Source organism: Geotrypetes seraphini, chromosome 6, assembly GCF_902459505.1.
Source record: "Geotrypetes seraphini chromosome 6, aGeoSer1.1, whole genome shotgun sequence".
Taxonomy (NCBI): domain Eukaryota; kingdom Metazoa; phylum Chordata; class Amphibia; order Gymnophiona; family Dermophiidae; genus Geotrypetes; species Geotrypetes seraphini.
Genome location: NC_047089.1, coordinates 112,081,905 through 112,102,471, shown reverse-complemented (window position 1 = coordinate 112,102,471; position 20,567 = coordinate 112,081,905). Strand labels below are relative to the sequence as shown.

Sequence of the window (20,567 nt, the reverse complement as noted above, 5' to 3'; positions counted from 1 at the left end):
AATAGTTAACGTCTTATTAAAGAAATGGCAATTTTGCCTGAGATAAAACTCTTTATAGTTTATAAATCAGTTAAAGGAAAAATTTATAAACTATAGAGTTTTACATCATGCACAACTGTCATTATACGCTCCAACATCTTTTCATGCTCTGGAATTCCATACCAAACTATTTAAGAGAAGAAACAAATTTAAATTATTCAAATCCAAACTAAAAGCATTTTTGTTCAGTGATGCCTTCGGACTCTAACTGGCCTTTTAAGGACTGCTCAAAGAGTTCCCAGTGCTCTTTCCCCTCCCTCTTGTTTCTCCCCTTTATTGCCTTTCCTTTAAAGATTGTAGTTCTTCCCCTTCTGTTCTAATTTGTCTAGAATTTGTTTATATGTCATACTAACCTCCCTGTATCGTCTTTTTCTTTTTAACAATGTTTTACTGAGTGTAACTTATGTAATGTTCTTTTAAACTATTGTACACCGCCTAGAAGTCAGATTAAGCGGTATATCAAACTTTTTAATAAACTTGGAAACTCGGATACCATGGTCTGCGTGGCCAATCAGGCACCACTAGGACTACCAACCCTGGATGACTCGCAATCTTGCAGATGACTCACACTAGCATGGGACACAGGGAAAACATGTACAAGAGCCCTTTCTCCAGCCACAGTTGGACTAACGCATCCAACCCCATGCTTCTGGGCTCATATCTTTGGCTGTAAAAGCGATTCACTTTTGTGTTTACAGCCGAGGCCATCAGATCCACTACCAAACTATTGAGGTGAACATCTAGGGAGACAGACAATATTCTCACAGGTCAAGAATCTGCCGACCAAGAAAGTCGGCATGCACATTTTCCACTCTCACTACAAGCATGGCCAAAGGGCCCACTGAAAGAGAAGTTGAGCTTCTAGACATAACAGGGCGCTTCTGGTGCCGCCTTGCCTGTTGGCATAGGCCACCACTATCTCACTGTCTGAGGAGACTTGACTGGCTTGCTATCCAGAGACCTACCCAGTGCCTGAAGCGCTAGTCAGATGGCTCCTACTTGAACACTTAGAAAAACAGCAGAGCAAAAACACTTCTGAGCAATTTGCTTGCAAAAAAACAACTGAGGGGTCAGGAGCAGCTCCCAGGGAAGGAGGCGGAGTTCAAAATATGATTGACAACATTCTGCAAGTAACTTGTGGGCTCAGATGCAAAAACCCTAGCTTCAGGACCACTAGGCACATTACACTAGAAATAAGATTATATGCAGTAGAAAACCTATCTGGCTTCAAGCCAATATTACTTGCACTCAACATAAAGCAAAGAGTATATATGATTGCTGCTACTCAGTGATTTTAGCCATCTTCTTGAGTAAATCTAAATAGTTATGAAAAGTTACAGATATTCTAGTAATGATGAAATTAAACTTAAAACAAAAATATACTCTCTAACAGAAACATAATGCACATATTTTACCTCCATATACTGGCCAACACAAAAAGCGTGCATGGATTCTCTAGTATCCTCAAACTGCAAAGCAGCTTTCAAAGCAACTAAGGGTTCCTCCCCAGCAAACTGAGCTGAAAAAATATAGAAAGAAAATTACAGATGAGCAAAATGAATACTAGCATCACTTATTTACAGCAGCAACACAATCTGATCTGCCAAGGAGCTCCAAAAGGTATGGCAAACTGAGACACTTTTAGGTATTACATCTTTTGTTTTTTTATTACATTTTTTTTAAAACTTTGCCTTCTTTTAGTAAAAAGAGATTAATTTCTTACCTTGATAGTATCTTTTCCAGTAGATAGGAATGGTATGCTTAACTACAGGGTACTCTATCCATTCTCACAATCATACTGCAGAAAGATGCCAATCACAGCTTTTGAAAACCTTCCCCATTCTCCTCGGTCTTTGATGCCACTTCAGTTCGTCCAAAAACATGTGAGAGCTCAAGAGTAAACAACAGGAAAAGGAGGGGTATGGGGAACTCCCCGAAACCAGATTCTGATCTGCTCATATAATAATATGACTCAACAATAAAACTGTAATTTATAAATGAACGAACATTGCTACTGAACAGTAAAACACATCAAATAAAACCAACAGCTTGAATATTAGTGGAGTTCAATCATTACTGCTACTACTACTTATCACTTATATAGTACTGAAAGGCATATGCAGCGCTATACATTTTGACATTTAATGGATGGTACCTGCTTAGAAGAGTTTACAATCTAACTTGGACAGTCAGGTTAAGGATGCAGAACACAAGTTGAGAGGAGTTAGGAGGGTTAAAAAAAAAAAAAAAATTATTATTATTTATATACCACTTATATCCTAAGTGACATTCAGGTACTTTATCATATTTCCCTATCTGAAAGCAGTCTCGAACAGGTGGACTTTTAACTGGGCCTTGAACACTTCCAGAGATGGAGCCCACTATAGGGATTTGAGCAGTCTGTTCTAAGCATATGGCGCAGCGAGGTAGAAGGGATGGAGTCTGGAATTGACAGAGAAAGAGAAGGGCACAGATAAGAAGGACTTACCAGCTGAGCGAAGCTTGCGGGGGCGGGGGGCATAGGAGGAGATAAGGGATGAGAGATAGTGAAGGGCAGCTAAGTGAGTGCATTTGCAGGTCAGTATGAGGAGTTTGAATTGTATTCAGAAAAAGATGGGAAGTCAATGAAGTGACTTTAAGACAGGGGTAACGCAAGTAAAGTGGCTCCCACAGAAAATGAGTTGTGCAACTGAATTCTGGACGGATTGGAGGGGAGTGAGATGACCTAGTCTTTGTAATTTTTGACGGAGTGAAAAGTTGATCCACTTGTACCTGTTCTACTCCACTCAGGATTTTGTAGACTTCAATCATATCTCCCCCCAGCCGTCTCTTTTCCAAGCTGAAGAGCCCTAACCGTTTTAGTCTTTCCTCATACGATAGGAGTTCCATCCCCTTTACCATCTTGGTCACTCTTTTTTGAACCTTTTCTAGCACCACTTTATCTTTCTTGAGATAAGGAAACCAGAAATGAACACAATACTCCAAATGAGGTCGCACCATGGAGCGATTCAAGGGCATTATGATATTCTTAGTTTTGTTAATCATCCCTTTTTTAATAATTTGCTTCTTTTTTGTTCTTTTTTATAGGAGTTATAACAATTTGGCCCAGGTCTTCTGGGAACTTCTCAACGGATAATTGTAGGTTGATCCAGTTTTGAAGTTTAGTTTTGAAGATAATGGGGGCAGATTTCATCACGTTTGGGGGGCAGGGGTATAATCTGCAATATGATTTGGCGTATTTGTTGTATTAATTGATTAACGTTAGCCAGTCAGTTTCCTTGAAGTTTGACCAGCTCATGTCGGCTTTTGAAGAAGAATCAGGGTCCTGGGGGATGGCATAGTTCCAGTGGGAGTCTTGTGTGCTTGGAAGGGCATGTCTTGATTTAGTTATTTTTGAGTTGAAAAAAATCGGCCAGGTCATCTGCTGTGATTGTGGATTCTTCTACTGGGTTTGTGTAAGGGTGGGTATCGAACAAGTCATTGACTAGTTTGAATAGTTTGTTGCTGTTTAAGGAGGTGTTACCTATAATGTTGGCATAGAAGGTTTTTTTCTTCTTTATGATAGTGTTTTTGTAGTTAGTTAGCATTTGGCGCCAGGCGTCTCTAGACTCTGGTGTTCCTAACTTTGTCCATTTCCTTTCTAATCTTCTTAGTTCTCTCTTTATCCCAAGGAGCTCTGGGTCAAACCAGCCCGATAGGTTTCTAGGTCTAATCCTTCTTTTCTTCAGTGGGGCCATTTCGTTTAGGATTTGGGTGCCGGTGGAGATCCAGGAGTTCATGAAGAGGTTAGGATCCTCGTCATGGTTGTGGGTAATGTCTTAATGAGACCAGAATTCTACGGGGCTGAGTTTGCCTCTGCTTGTTTTAAATAGTGTGGGTTTGTGTTTAGCTTTCCTTGTAGTTGATATCTGTTGCCATTCCAGCTCGAAGTTGCATATTTTGTGGTCAGACCAAAGTGTGTCTGACCAGGTTTCTGATATCCATCGGATCGTAGGATTTGATGAGTGTATTGTAGTCAGTGATACAATGTCCAGTTGGTGGCCTTTTGAGTGGTTGATATTGGAGGAGAGTGAGGATAGCCTAGAGAGGTTAGAAAGGACCAGAATTCGGTGGTGTCTGGTAGATCTGGATTCTCTAAATGTAGGTTTAGATCTCCGCATAAGAGGTTGTAAGGACCCGATAGCGAATTGGTTAACAAGAACTCCTGAAATTCTTCTTTGGCTGATGACCATTTTTGGGGGGGAATATATGCCAGAATAATAGTAAGGGAGTCGACTAGCAGTTCTGATTGAAGCTTTAGAGAAAGGATTTCCAAGGTAGGGGAGGATTTAGAGCTAAGCATGGAGCAGTTTAAGTTGTCCTTGAAGATTACGGCCAGACCACCACCCCTGCCTCTTTCTCTTGCTAAGGAAAGAATTTTGAAGTTAGGGGGGAGGCATTCTTGGATGATAATGTCTTCGTCTGAGAGTAGCCAATCCTCCGTTAGTATGACGAAGTCAGGGTTGGTGTCGGTGAGCCAGTAGTGGATTAATTGGGATTTGTTCCTCTTAGATCTTATGTTTAGGTAGGAACCTCTGAGGTTAGAGTAGAGTATTAATCCTAGATGGTAAACTTTTGGCCAAAGTTCTGGCACTTTGCCTGGCTAAAGTATTACCAAAAATAATAGGCATGCACCAAATGGGCTTTGTGTTGGGTAGGCACTCCTCTAATAATACGCACTTAGCATTACAACTTATGTCCTTGACTAAGACAATGGAATTCCTGGCCTTCTCTGTGTCTTTGGATGCAGAGAAGGCATTTGACAGAGTGGAATGCTCTTTTATGTATAAAGTAATGCAATGGTTTAGTATAGACGCAGGATTTATACATATGATCAACACATTATATAGCCACCCTAACACCAGAATATGTATAAACAATGTTCTTATTGAAAAGTTCTATCTTTACCGAGGGGTCAGACAGGGATGCCCGCTATCCCCACTGCTACTCGTATTTGATTTAGTATTGGAGCCTCTTCTTCTGGCTATTGAACAATCAGATAATATTAAGGGAATATCATGTATAATATCTCAGCATATGCTGATGATATTTTATTATATCTTACAGAACCAGAAACATCTGTACCAGCCTTACTACAGTTGACTGATACCTTTGGATCCTTATCGGGATACAAGATCAACTGGAGTAAATTTGAGGTATCGCCCTTAAACGTGCATTGTGTAAAATCTTTATTAGACCCAGTTCCATTTATTTGGAAACCTAAAGGTATTAAATATTTGGGAGTAATGCTCCTGCAAAATGTAGGTGACACTATATCAGCAAATGAGAAATGTCTTCTTTACAAAATACAAGGATTGTGTGAGAAATAGAGTCCCTTGTATCTTTCCTGGTGGGGCAGGGTCCAAACGGTAAAAATGATGATGGCTCCAGTCATACAATATGACATGAGTATGTTACCAATCCATTTTTTGGAGGGTTGTTATAAACAGATTAATAGATTAATTACCAAATTTATATAGTTGAGAAAAACACCTAGAATTGCTATGGCAAAATTACAGAAAGTCAAAGAATTTTGGGGAGTCAACCTTCCTCATTTCAAATTATACCATTGTGCCTACATTTTAAGACAAAGAATGTATTGGATAATACCGGAGTTATATGATCAGGTGCCTGATTGGTTACAATTAGAATCTGCTCTGATGTCACTGCTCCAACTTAGCCATTTGATAGGTATACGAATTCCATATGTATATAGAGACAATGAAATTTTTAAATCCACGTGGCAAGCATTAATCTGCTCTGATGTCACTGCTCCAACTTAGCCATTTGATAGGTATATGAATTCCATACATATATAGAGACAATGACATTTTTAAATCTACTTGGCAAGCATTGTTGTTTTTGGATTATTTACTTATTGCAACTAAAAGCTCTACACAAATATCCCTAGGGCTGAACCCTGCGATTACCATCAATGGCTCTATGATCCTTTGGAAAATCTGGATGCAAGCAGGAATTAGAACATTGCAAGATGTGATGAGTCAAGGATGCTTGTTGTCTTTTCAGTCTTTGCAGCAAATATTTGCCTTGCCATTCTCACAATGTTTTAAATAGCTAAAAGTCCAACACTGGTTTCCTATCACTTAATACAATGTCCAACCTGTGGCCCCGTGAAGTATTTTGTGCGGCCCTGGTCAAGGGCGATGAAGTGTTTTCCTCTGCTGCCCCCGGGTGTTTACCGTCTTGCCAGCTCCCTCCTCTGTCTTGCTGCAGCGTTTGCGTGGCCCCAGAAACATTTTTTTCAGCCAATGTGGCCCAGGGAAGCCAAAAGGTTGGACACCCCTGCTTTAAAGGATCAACCGTGGACGACTATGTAGACCTACGAAGCGTAGCTATGACAAGATCCAAATAGCCTTTATATTATAAGGCTGCGCGCTCAACAGCTAAGATGTAAGGGTCTGGGTGAAAAGGTCAGGAAAGGCGCTCAGTTGCCAACTGTATTCCACCCACAGCCGCATGAGATCCGCACACCACAGCCTTTAAGGCCAATCGGGCACTACCAGAATGAAGCGGCCGAGGAGAGTCGCAATCCATGCTCAACAGTTAAGGTGGAAAAAATGTATAGAAACTCCTCTGGAGGCCACAGTTGCTCTAGAGCAGGGGTGCCCAATACGTCGATCGTGATCGACAGGTCGCTCGCTCAGGTGACCCCAGTCAATCGCAGAGCGGGTTCCCTTCTTGCCTTCTCTTTATTCCCCTCCTGACTAGCCCGCCTCTTGAAGAACGCCAGCCAATCAGAGTGCTGGCAGGGTGGGGTGAAGGTCGGTGGCGTAGCAAGGGAGTGCGGTCTGCCCCGGGTGCACGGCTTGGAGGGTTGCACAGCCAGCCAGGTCCGGGTCCTCCTGCCCTTCCTTTCCCCCAGTCCGCGCTAGGGGCTCGCGCCTGCCTGGTCCTGTGCCACCACCCAAATGGTGCTGTTGGTTCTCGCGAAACTCGCGGGAGTTGATGGCACCATTCGAGCGGTGGTGCGGGACCAGGCAGCCGCGCTCGGGGCTCACACCTGCCTATTAGTGCCGTGGCAGATGGGGACTTGGGCGGCTGTCCAGCAGGGAAGGCTACCGATGCAGCGCTGGACCGCCAGGATTGCATCAAGGTACCGGGGGTGAGGGGATGTTTAAAATACCAGGATAGCCATCTAGGGAGGGAGGGAGGGATTTTAAAAGGTACCGAGGGTGGGGAGATGTTTAAAATACCAGGTTAGCAGTCTAGGGAGGGAAGGAGGGATTTTAAAAAGCACAGGGGATATGATTAAAAAAAGTACTGGGGAGTACGTAGGGGGATGATTTAAGATACTGGGGGGTATGGGGGATGGTTTAGGGTACGAGAGGGATATGGGGCCTGCCTGTCACTAGGCCTGCCTGCCTGCCCTGTGCCCTGTCCCTGCCTAGCGGTAGTGGTTTGGGGGAGGGCAGGGAGACAGAAGAAAAGAAGGGAAACAGAAAAAAAGAAAGGGGGCATGAAGAGAGAAAAAAAGAAAGGGAGGCAGGGAGAAAGAACGGGAAGGGAGAGAGGAAGAAAAAGTTGGGGGAGGGAATGAGGTCTGGAGGAGAGGAAGCATACAGGCTGAAAGAAGGGAAGAAAGATTGGATGCACAGTCAGAAGAAGAAATTGCAACCAGAAACTCATGAAATTACCAGACAACAAGGTAGGAAAAATTATTTTATTTTAAATTTAGTGATCAAAATGTGTCTGAATTTATATCTTCTATCTATATTTTGCTCTATGGCTCCCTTTTACTAAACCGCAATAGCGTGTTTTTAGCACAGGGAGCCTATGAGCGTCGAGAGCAGCGCTGGGCATTCAGTACAGCTCCCTGCGCTAAAAACTGCTATTGTGGTTTAGTAAAAAGGGAGGGGGGTATATTTGTCTATTTTTGTATGGTTGTTACTGAGGTGACAGTGCAGAGTCATCTGCCTTGACCTCTTTGAAAAAACCCTGGAATAGGAATGATAATTAACATTTTCTCAGCATACAGTGTGCTTTGTGGTTGGTTTTTTTTTTATTTTATTGTTGGTAGATCATTTTGACTTGGTCATTTTAAAAGTAGCTCACAAGCCCAAAAAGTGTGGGCACCCCTGCTTTAGACAATTTAGGACTCTGAGATTCAATCATCTATTAAAATTTTCAATCCGCTCAATTTTCCATGTAATAAACTTCTGATCTTTTATCACAGTGGAAATAGTTTCTTTCATAGTTGAAGTTTCTGTATGAATTTTCTCTATGCATTCTTGATGAACTTTATCTAAATTTAAAGAAAAAGTATTCACCTTTTGTAAGCAGTACCTCCATGTCCTGTGCTGTTTTCCCCATCGTCACATCCAGTTTCATAATAGCCACCAGAAGTGTCACCAATGTTACTGCAGGATCTTCGATGTTCCTTTCTTCCTGCAGCTCTTTCTGGGGTGAAGCTCCATCCATTACCGACTCCGGGGTCTCTTCTTCTAACCTCCCAGGGCTCAACTCTGGGCTTTTACTTGATCTGGTGGAACGTTTGTTGGAGGTGAGAGTGAACCTTCGTGTTCCAGAGAGTCAAGCACGCCCTCGCTTGACTCCAGTGCAGAACCCAACCTCCGACCATCCAATCGAGGATTGGTGGCAACTTGATGCTCCAGCGGCTGAGACAACTGGCTAGATCAGGGAGGATCATTGTGGCTCTCGCATGCCCCTTTCTTTTCGAATGTGGCATTTTGCAAGTCAAAAAAAAATTGTCTCAAGTTGAACTTAAAAAGGTAAGCCAAGTAAGCCATAAGAAGAAAACAATTGCCATATCATGTTTGTTATGTTATGTTTTACCATGCTTTAACTATGTTTTGTCATCTCTGTCAAACAATGTCCTGCCATGTTTGCCATCACATTTTATAAATATACTTTAATATAACTTGTAACCCGTTCTGAGTTCTCCTGTGAGGACGGTATTTAAAACTAAATAAATAAATAAATAAAGAGAGGCAGCAACTTTGTTCCAGAATTGGGTAGGATTTATTCTACCTCTTACCGGTTTATTAGAGTAGGATGAATTACTGGATGTATTTGCCAAGTAGAGATGTAGGTTGAATGAAAGAAGATAATGGTCTGACCAGGGAACAGGAGACCAATTAGTATTATTGATGAGGTAGGAGTGTGTGGAGGCAATGAAGTTGAGGGTGTGGCCTTTTTTGTGTGTTGGACTAGTCATTTTGAGATCTATTTGACAGTCTTCAAGCAGCATTATTATCAGAAGTTTATTGGGGAAGATTTATGTCTCCAAGTATAAATAGTCTGGTATATTGGCAGGCTGGACTAGAAATAATTTCTTGCAAGTTTGTCTTATTGCTTGGTTGGGGGCCAGGAGGACAATATATCAGTAGAAAGCAGGTACTATTCTTTGTGGTTTTAGGTTTGTCTTTGAGTTTGCAAGTTATGTACTTTAGGTCAGAGTTAATGGCGGAGTCAATCAGTGTTAGATTGAGGGAGCTTCTGTAAATATTGGCTTTAGCACTTTCTCAATTGCACTGCCTAGGAATATAGATAATGCTATATCCTGATGGGCAGAAGTGGGATAACTCAGAACTGTTAGGGTTCATCTTCAACCTGATTAAAATAACCTAGGTTGTTGTTTAAAATTATTTCTTTAAGTAAGAACAGTTTATTGACTACAGACCTGGCATTGAACTATATACAGGGGTTTGGTTTGAGATTACTCCTTGTTTTGACTGTTTAGTGTTTGGTATGTATTTCAAATTAACATTGTTTCTGAAAGGGGGTTGTCTTTAACTGCTTTTTGTTGGTGTCACGTTTGAAGCTGAGGATGGGATATTGATGTGAGTGTAGCCATCACATGGTGTGGTGGCGGAACTTTAGGGTATGTGTCCATGTTTTGGCGATTGTGTCCCTTGTATGGGGATATGGGTTTGTTAGTGGTTGCTGTAGATTGGAATTCTATTAGGCTTACCAGGTATAGGAGTGACAGGATTTGCGTGATTTGAGAGATTCATCGTGAGGCTGTTTCTAATGGTGGGGGAGCCATTGTACAGCAGGTGAACAGAGCTATGCAAAAGAACCAGGAGTAGGAAATATAGTAGATGTATTCCTGGACTGCGTTAGGGGACAACAGTTTAGTGAGAGTACCTTTTTGTAGATCAGGCTTCCCATTTTTCTTCAGTTTTCTAGGAACTGTAGAATGGCTTCCGCTGGTTGTGAGTTTTCTAGGAACTGCGTCAAGAACTGCACTAAGAAGCATGCCTTTGGCTTGCACTGAGTGGTGGCGCACCACTAGGCATGCCGCTTTAAGTGGCAGCACATTCTGAAGACGCCGGGGAGACTCTCCCTTGTTGGCCCCTGCTTGCTCTGTTTCCCCGATGCTTGTGTTTCATGCTGGGGAAGCTCCTGTAGCAGTGGAACTGCCCTGAAGATGGTGGCACATCGTTAGGATGCCGGGAGGTGGAGTGACTCTCCCATTCTGTCCCCAGCTTGCTTCGTTCCCTCGATGCTCATGGTTCACGCTGGGGCAGCTCCTATAGCAGTGGGAGTTACCTTCAAGATGGTGGACCCTTCCATACGTTGAACTGGCAAGCATGTATCTGCAATCACATATCCAAACATTCCTTCATCCATCTCCCCAATACCACATTGCCCTGAGTTCCCTATATCCACTATCCCAGAGAGAGAGAGAGAGCAGCTATCTTCAGAAGAGAGCAGCAAGTCACAGAGTGAGGGAAATGTTGTAGATCCAGTTTACAATATCAGTGGTGCAGCTGATGAGAGAACCCCATACGATTCAAACCAAAAAGACCTTAATGACTTGATCAGAGATCTTGATCTCATCAAGTTCAATGCCAAGCTTTTGATGTCTAGGCTCAAGCAGTGGAACTTGTTGGATGAAAGAGTGTAAGTTGCAGATCAGAGGAAGTGTCGCCAAGCTTTTTCCACCTTCTTCACCCATCAAAATGAGGCAATTGGAATTGTCTGAGGCAATTGGAATTGTCTGTAATCTGAAAGAGCAGCATCTTTCTTCATTGACAGCTCAACGCCATACTGCTCCATAACGGGGACAAGTACCCGTCTCTTCCACTGGCTCACTCAGTGCACCTCAAAGAGGATTACAACAGCATCAAGACCTTATTAGGCATCTTGAAGTATAATGAGTACAGCTGGGAGATCATCAGAGACTTCAAAATGGTTGCATTCCTAATGGGTCTCCAAGGAGGTTTAATCAAGTTTCCCTGCTACCTCTGCCTTTGTTTCAGCAGGGATACAAAGGTGCATTACCAAAGGTGGGACTGGTCACAGCAGACTGAGTTTTCTTTGGGGAGAAACAACTTCAAATAAGAACCACTGGTGAACCCCTGGATGGTGCTGATGCTACCACTGCACATCAAATCATGCCTAATGAAACAGTTTATCAGAGCTCTAGATGAGGAGTTGGCAGCCTTCAAGACATGTTTCCTAATCTGTCTAAGGCAAAGGTCAAAGCTGCTATCTTTGTTGGACCACAGATAAAGAAGATCCTGGAGTGCAAGGAATTTCCCAAGAAGCTAATTAGGAAGGAGAAAGAGGCTTGGAAGAGATTTGTTGTAGTGGTTTGGGGCTTCCTGGGCAATCACAAGTCCAAAAACTACGTGGAGTTGGTTGAGAATCTGGTGAAGAATTACAGTAAAATGGGCGTTAGGATATCTCTCAAAGTTTAAGTTCTTGATGCTCATCTTGATACATTCAAAGAGAACATGGGAGCATACCTAGAGGAGTAAGGTGAGTGCTTCCACCAGGATATACTGGACTTCGAATGCCGTAACCAAGGACAATATAATGAGAACCTGATGGGAGTTAGTTAGTTGCATATGTTAGTTGAATGTATTAGTAGCATCTGATCAACCACAAGAGTCAACTGCAAGTGACACATTAATCAGTCGCAGAAATATCTATTAAAAACATGCCCAATTATTAGTCGCTACTACCTGGACCTCCTAAGAACTAATCCCACCTGGATCAGCCAGCCAGGTCTCCTTGAGCACCTTCCTCTCCCGGGTCACAAAAAAAAAAAAAAAATTCTAAGGAAACAAAACCTTCCCCTGCCTCAGGACTTCAGGAATACTCAATCTACCTCCCAATCATGAATCTCCTACTAATCCTACTGATCTACCTAATAAGCGGTAACATCAAAGACGTTCACTCTCTCTAACCTCAATTACAATCCATCCACCACCCTGTTCTATCCTTCCCCTACATCACCAACCTGCAAATCATATTAATGTAATCTCTACAAATCATATTAATGTAATCTCATATAAAAAAGACACCACCATACCCTTAAAAAAGAACAAGGGAAATAAAAACCATCAAAACCACTAACTCAACAGTAAATGCTGCAACCACCTCCATCCCATGTGCATATCTTAATACCAGATCTGTTAGAAACAAGGCATTCCTCATAAATGACTGGATCACCAGCAAACAAATAGCCTGCCTCTTTCTAACTGAAACTTGGTTACTATCTGAAGATGATCCTATTATATCTGATCTTCTACCAAACAATTTCAAAATCCTTACGTTAAACCGCACAGGAAAAAAAGGAGGAGGATTAGCCATAATCCTTAAAGAAGGTTTCGAGTTCGAACTTCTAGATTCTAAAATGACCGACAACCTAGAAATCCTAGCCTGTAAAATCAATAATACCCAGCTAGAAGAATCCTTATCCAGCATACTATTCTACATCCCGCCTAAAAGCTGGCCCAAAGCCAAAGAAGACTTCTGCGAATTCGTCCTGCACAATTCTATCAGCCCCAATTACAACATCATCACAGGGGACATAAATTTACACCTAGACGAAGAGAACAACACAGACGCAATAGAGCTTAAAAACTTCCTAACTCTACTCAACTACAACATCCCCGTACCCACACAAACTCATGAAAAAGACCATCATTTAGACCTAGTTGCCATGTCCACAAAGGAAAACCTTGACCCAATCATCTCTCTGACTGAAGGCACCTGGCATCATGACATCTGGTCCGACCACTTCACCTATTATTTTAAGCTGATCTGGTCACACCGAAAATCTAAAACACGTCTGATGATAAAAAAAGAACATCAAACAAGAGGTTATATTAATCCAGAAGAATACTGGTCAGAATACTTACCGCATACAATAATAGAGGAAGGAATAGACTTCTGGGACCATTGGAATACAACCAGTACTTCCATCCTAGATAAAATCGCCCCCATACATAAAAGCAAAAGCAACGCAAACAAATACAACAAATAGTTCAACACCGAACTATTAAAAACGAAACAAACAGCTAGGTGACTAGAAAGGATTTGGAATAAAACAGGAGAACTGACAGACCGCAATAAATGGAGAGCCTACATAAAAACCTACAAACAACTGATAAAAGACAAACGCAAAGCGTTCTACTCCACCAAAATTAACTTATCATGCAAAGGTTCACAAGGAATCAATACAAAAGAGTTATTCAACATAGTCACAAACCTATTTGACACCACCCGCTACACCACACCTGAGCACAACACGAAATTACCTACCGCGAAGAACCTAGCTCTATATTTTGATTCCAAAATTAAAAACCTAAAAAATAAGGGGATAATAATTAAAAAAAACACAAAAAAAAGCCTAAAAAGTGTCCTAAATGGCTACTTGGACGATCAAAAAGCCTGATCGTCCAAGTACCCATAACCAAAGCTGGTTTTTAGACGTATCTAAAACCAACTTAGGCCTTTCCCCTGCCTCTAAACGCACAGAGAGAAAAGAGGTGTGTTTAGAGGAGGGGAAAGGGCGGGCAGTGGGAGGGAGGTGAGCTGACCTACACCTAGCCGTACAACAGGTATAACCAATACAGTTTAGTCGGCACTTAGACCTTTTTCACTTAGACGAAATAAAACCAGGTCTAAGTGCCGAAAAAGGGGCCGCTGAGCTGATGGCCGTTGGCGCCATCAGCTCAGCGGCCCGGCAACCTAACCATCGTGGCAGGAGAGATGCCTCATCTCCCCTACCGCGATGCCATCACTCCTCTACCCGAACTGCCGCGACCGGCGGCAGTTCCGGTAGAGGAGTGATGACATCGCGGTAGGGAAGATGAGGCATCTCTCCTGCCGCAATGGATCACTCCCCCCCCCACAAACAACATCGGGGCAAGAGGGAGGCCAAGCCCTCTTGCCCTGTTGAAGCCGCGACCCCCCCGACTCGATTGGGCCATGAGGGAGCCCAACCCCTCCTAGCCCAGGAGACCCCCCCACACCCCGACACGTTCGGGCTAGGAGGGAGCCCAAGCCCTCCTGGCCCAGGCGACGCCCCTACCCCCACCCCCCACTACATTACGGGCAGGAGGGATCTCAGGCCCTCTTGCCCTCGACGAACCCCCCCTCCCCCCCCAACGTCCGCCCCCCCAGAACCCCCGATCGGGCCCCCCAGCAGACCCGCGACCACCGGGGATGACCCCACGACCCCCCCACCTGTACCTTTTCGTCGTTGGCCGGACAGATGGGTGCCAAACCCGTCCGTCCAGCATGCAGGCCACCGAAGAATGGGGCCGGATTGGCCCAGCGGTACCAAAGCCCCGCCTATTGGCCTGGGCCAATCAGAGTAAGCCCAGGAGCCTTAGGCCCCTCCTGTGGCCGGGGCCTTAGGCACATGGGCCCACCCGGGCATCTTCCACGGGGAAACATAGGGGAGTAGCAATTTTGTTCCGCAAGGACCTACTAGACAACCTACAAATTTTGGCTAAGGATGGGGAGGGTAGATATGTGCTCTGTTGAGTGGTGATCACGCAGCAGGACATGGTATTTTGCTGTGTCTATGCTCCAAATGAAAGTGACCCGGCATTTTATGCTAAATTGACCCGCTTGTTGCTGCCCTTCGCCCAGGTCTCCCTGACTGTAGGGGGGGACTTCAACACTGTTCGTGATTCTAGTCTGGATTGCACGGGGCCGGGGGGTGCTCTACGTCGGGCTGAGGAGAGGGAGCTCCAAAAATTTAGTAATAACCTGGATTTAATCGACCCCTGGAGGGTACTTCATGGCACTGAGAGGGATTACACCCATATGTCCCGGGCACACGGTACGCAGTCTCGTATAGATTATATTTGGGTGATGGAATGGGTGTTTTGGAAGCTGGAGTGGACGGAGATAGGTCCTTATACAATTTCTGATCATGCCTGGTTTCAGGTGTTGTGGCAAGCAGGAGGGGGGCCTCTGGGGAAGTGGCGCTGGGTATTTCCACTTGCATTGTATAGGGATCTGAACTATAGGGAACAGTTGCTAGGAACATGGACTGAATACAAACGGCATAATGCTCGGGGACCCCATTTTATTTTGGGAAGCGGCGAAGGCGGTGTTGAGAAAGGATACCCTTAGTTATAGTAGTCACGTTAAAAAAGTTCACGATAGGGAAATTTTGTGATTAGAGAGGGATATAGCTAGGGCCCGGAGGAGGTATGGCCAGACTGGCGACCCCATGCATAAACAGGAATTGATGGAATATCAAGTGGCCTTCAATTCCCTACTACATCAGCGGGCGCGCAAATCCCTCGCTTACTATAAGTACCAGCTTTATAGATATGGGAATAAGGGGGGGGAACTGCTGGCCCGACTGGTTTCTACCAGGACAGGCCTATGTAGGGTTCAGGCCCTGCAGACTGAGCAGGAGGAGAGAGTTACAACTCACCCGGAGATTGTAGACATATTTTTTTGCTATTTTAAGAACCTCTATGCCCCCCCCCCCCTGGTCAGAGGATTGAGTGACGGCAGGCCCCTATTTGGATGGGATAACGTTGCCCCGTATCTCTGAGACAGACAGGGAGCATTTGAATGCACCAATAACGCCGGTGGAAGTGTATTGGGCAATAGGGAACAGTCCTCTGCTGAAGGCACCAGGTGAGGATGGCATGAGCATTTAAATTTTATAAGCTCTTAGGTGAGGAGATCATCCAGCCGCTCGCTCGGATATTTAATATCATGGTAGGCACTGAGGCTTTACTGGAGGGTATGAACACGGCACAAATACTGCTGTTGCCTAAACCGCATAAGGACTCTGAAAAAGCAGGCTCCTATCGTCCTATTTCCTTATTGAATACGGAGGTAAAACTGCTAGCGAAAATCATGGCAAAGCAGATGGCCGTTGTGCTTCCCTCCCTGACCCATGAAGCTCAAGTGGGATTTGTGAAAGGACGAACCATAGCTAAAAATGTTAGAACATTGTTGTTGTCATTGGAACGGCGGGCAGAGTGCAATCTCCCATCTGTGCTAGTTAGCTTTGATGCCGAAAAGGCATTCGATAGAGTGCGGTGGGATTTTCTTTAGCGGCCTATGGTTTTGATGGGTTTTTTGTGTCGGCAGTTCGATCATTGTATGGTCTCCCACAGACTAGAATAGTGTTGAAGGATTTTAAAACTGGCCGGTTCCTGATTGCTAAGGGGGGGAGGATCAGACAGGGTTGCCCCTTATCACCGTTGTTGTTTGTGCTAAACTTGGACCCCCTAATTCGGGACATATATGCGATGCCATCTATACGGGGGAATTCACATCGGAACTACTTCTTTTAAGTTATCGGCTTTGCGGATGATATCTTTGTACACCCTACAGATCCCATGCCCTCTTTGACGGCCTTGTTGGACTTGATAAGAGAATATGGAGACTATGCCGGGTTCCGCTTAAATTTGGGTAAATCAGAGGTGTTAGCATCCTCTGGAGCGGTTCAGGCCCAATGGGGGGATGGGTTTCCGTTGACATGGGCGCCGGGGCAGTTTGTGTACTTGGGGACTTTGATGACCATGCAGGGTCACCATCATCTTAATGTGGATAAGCTTCTGCAACAGACGGAGCACTTGCTGGATACCTGGAGGGCATTATCCATTTCTCTGATGGGGCACATTTGCTTGGTTAAGATGTTCATCTTTCCCAAATGGCTGTATGTTTTGCAGACTCTGCCATTATGCTTGCTGAAGAAAGATTTGCAAATTTTTTTTATAAAGGGGTTGCACGTTTCTGTTGGGTGGCCAAGAAACCGAAATTGCAGGTGTCTCAGTTGTTGGGGAATTGGCATGGGGGAGTTAGGATTGCCAGATATGCGGGTCTATAATTAGACGTGTTTGCTTCACCATTTGGGAGATTGGGTGAATATGTCTAGCAACTATATCCCCTCTTCTGATGGAACATGAGTTTTTTGCTCCTTATGATGTGTTTGCATTACTACATAGTTCTCAGAAGGCACTGCCCCCTTCTATCCAATCTAATGTATTATTTAGCGCATTGCAAACAGCTTGGCGTTGGCTTGTGCAATCCGGCCTTTTCTCCGGGAATCCAGAGAGTACCTGTCCTGGGGAGCAAAATAAGTTTCAAGTTTAGAACATATTTGGGGGGATGATGGGGAGCTGTTGCCCCATGCAGATTTGTTAGCTACATTGGGGGAGACATGGGGAGCGCAGTTTGTGTGTCACCAAGTGGAGCACTATGTGGGATCCCTCAACAGAGCACAATTGCGTTTGCACTTGGGGGCCAGGCTGTGGGAGTTGTTTGCTCGGGAGGAGGGGGTGTCGCTCTCGGTGTCCTAGCATTCATGCTAGTTTGCAAGAGTAACAACCAACCAAGGACTACCAGAACATAGGGGCTAAATGGGAGGGGGAATTGCAGATTAATTTGGGACACTGGGATGTAGCCCGTACCTTGAGGGCGACGCCTGGGGTGACCCCTTGTGCTTGGTTGAGAGAAACATATTATAGGGTTTATACGCGTTTATTACACATGTACACAGTTGAATTACAGTGGGAGTCTCCCTGGCATTGTTTTTGTTGTTGTTTGCATCAATAAAAATTGTTTGAACCTAAAGTATTAAGAATAGAACTAATAATTGGGAGGAGGGTGGGAGAAAATGATTGTTTTATATATTACTTGTGTAATTAATAGTATGTTTATGTAGTATTTATGTTCAATTAATTGTATTGCACTGTCAAAGTTTGAAAATTAATAAAGTTAAAAAAAAAAATAGAACTATGAGCCTGATGAGACAAAGAATATAGGGTTCCCAAATTTGAAGAAAAAGCTTGGATTGATGGAAGGAACCACGCACCTGACCTTTCTCCAGAACCATGAGGGCGTATAAACGATTCTACCATACCCAATAGGATGGGGAGCGGGCCGAGGCCCATTCACCCAAAATAATCTTTTTAGCTAGTATACCTGCCATCTTAACAAATAACTTCCCCGATTTAGCGGGCAAACGGAAAGGTAGGAAACAGAGGGTAGGAGTGAAGGGCCACTACTCTGACTGGAGGAGGGTCACGAGTGGGGTCCCGCAGGGCTCGGTGCTCGGGCCGCTGCTATTTAATATATTCATAAATGATCTAGAAACAGGGACAAAGTGTGAGACAATAAAATTTGCGGACGAAACCAAACTATTTAGTGGAGCTCGGACTAAAGAGGACTGCGAAGAATTGCAAAGGGACTTGAACAAACTAGGAGAATGGGCGACGAGATGGCAGATGAAGTTCAATATTGAGAACATGTAAAGTATTACATGTGGGAAACAGAAAGTCGAGGTACAACTATACGATGGGAGGGATGTTATTAAATGAGAGTACCCAAGAAAGGGACTTGGGAGTAATGGTGGACATGACAATGAAACCGACGGCACAGTGTGCAGCGGCCGCTAAGAAGGCAAACAGAATGCTAGGCATAATCAAGAAGGGTATTACAACCAGAACGAAAGAAGTTATCCTGCCATTGTATCGGGCGATGGTGCGTCCGCATCTGGAGCACTGCGTCCAATATTGGTCGCCGTACCTTAAGAAGGACATGGCGTTATTCGAGAGGGTTCAGAGGAGAGCAATGCGTCTGATAAAGGGGATGGAAAACCTTTCATACGCTGAGAGATTGGAGAAACTTGGACTCTTTTCCCTGGAGAAGAGGAGACTTAGAGGGGATATGATAGAGACTTACAAGATCATGAAGGGCATAGAGAGAGTAGAGAGGGACAGATTCTTCAAACCTTCGAATAATAAAAGAACAAGAGGGCATTCAGAAAAGTTGAAAGGAGACAGATTCAAAACGAATGCTAGAAAGTTCTTCTTTACCCAACGTGTGGTGGCCACCTGGAATGAACTTCCAGAGAGCATAATAGGGCAGAGTACGGTACTGGGGTTCAAGAAAGGATTGGACAATTTCCTGCTAGAAAAGGGGATAGAAGGGTATAGATAGAGGATTACTGCACAGGTCCTGGATCTGTTGGGCCGCTGCATCAGCGGACTGCTGGGCACAATGGACCTCAGGTCTGACCCAGAAGAGGCATTGCTTATGTTCTTATGTTCTCATATTTATCTAAAATAAATCCTACAGGGGTAACAGGAATCGAAGAACCCAACAAATACTTCAAATAACGGATCACCCATCTCCAAAATACTTTAACTACCAGGCAACTCCAAAAAGCGTGAAAAAAGGATTTGGAATCCCGAGTGCATTTCTCACATTGGGGAGATACCGCTAAACTAGCTTTATATAATCGAATTCGCATAAAATACGCCCCGTATATAACCCGAAACTGACATTCCCGTAATTCAGCGGACCCCGAGAGAGTTGGAAAGCGTCTAACATAGCTACCGATATCTAAATCCTGAGGTCGTAAGCCCAATTCAGGTGCCCATGTTGCACATAAAGACTCCCAAGATTTACCCGGAGCAAGAGCATATAGGGCTTTATGTAACTAACAAAGTAGCTGTAAGGCCCGTGTCCAGAATTTGAGAAAAAAAAACCTTAAGCTGACCACCAAGTCCACATCGAAGGCCCTCTAGTTTCAAGTGTTTTTATTTTTGATATACCGTCTATCAAAACAAGCGTCTAAACAGTGTACAATATAAAAAGATTACAAAGAAAACAGTTAAAATAAATAAAAGCAATATTTTATCAAATATTAAAAATCCTAGACATATTTAGGTTAACATACATGAAACAAAAGGAAAGTAGGGGAGGGAAAGGTTGTTTAAAATACATCGAAGTAAAATTAATTAAAAAAAAGAATGGTAAATGGGGAATGGCAAAAACATTAGGATGGGAATCACTTCAAAAGAAGTATTAGTACTAGGGATCGCACATAGTGCTGTAATTGCAAAGCAGGAAACTGATCCAAGGCCAAAATCACTTCCCGCTGTTGAAGCTTCCACCATAGAAGCAAAGAACCATCAGGACAAAGTACATGTTCTAAAAGAGTTATACTAGATTGGCCCCAATGACGAAAATAAGAGTAAACCCGTCCCAGAGCGAACTGTAGATTCCCCTGAATCAGCAACTGGTCCGAAGCCACAGGCTGCCCACCTAGCAGAACAACTAAAAGTTTCCAAGTGTCTCGAAGAGAACCCAATAAAAAACTGGAGCGCAAGAGGACAGGAATCACAGCCCTCAAAACATGAAGTAAAGATGACAAATGCAAAAGATTATACAAGGCCAGTTCATAACCAAAACATGCATAAAACTCTTGCTCCAAAATCTAG

General features: G+C 43.8%; 1 protein-coding gene across 1 annotated transcript in view; it reads right to left on the bottom strand.

The window, feature by feature from the left end:
* The window catches only part of HERC2 (HECT and RLD domain containing E3 ubiquitin protein ligase 2), a 3,346,202-nt gene that overhangs the window by 2,518,276 nt on the left and 807,359 nt on the right, over positions 1–20,567 (bottom strand). Inside the window, 1 exon segment of the mRNA XM_033948978.1 lies at positions 1,455–1,558. Coding sequence (XP_033804869.1) covers positions 1,455–1,558 — 104 coding nt within the window.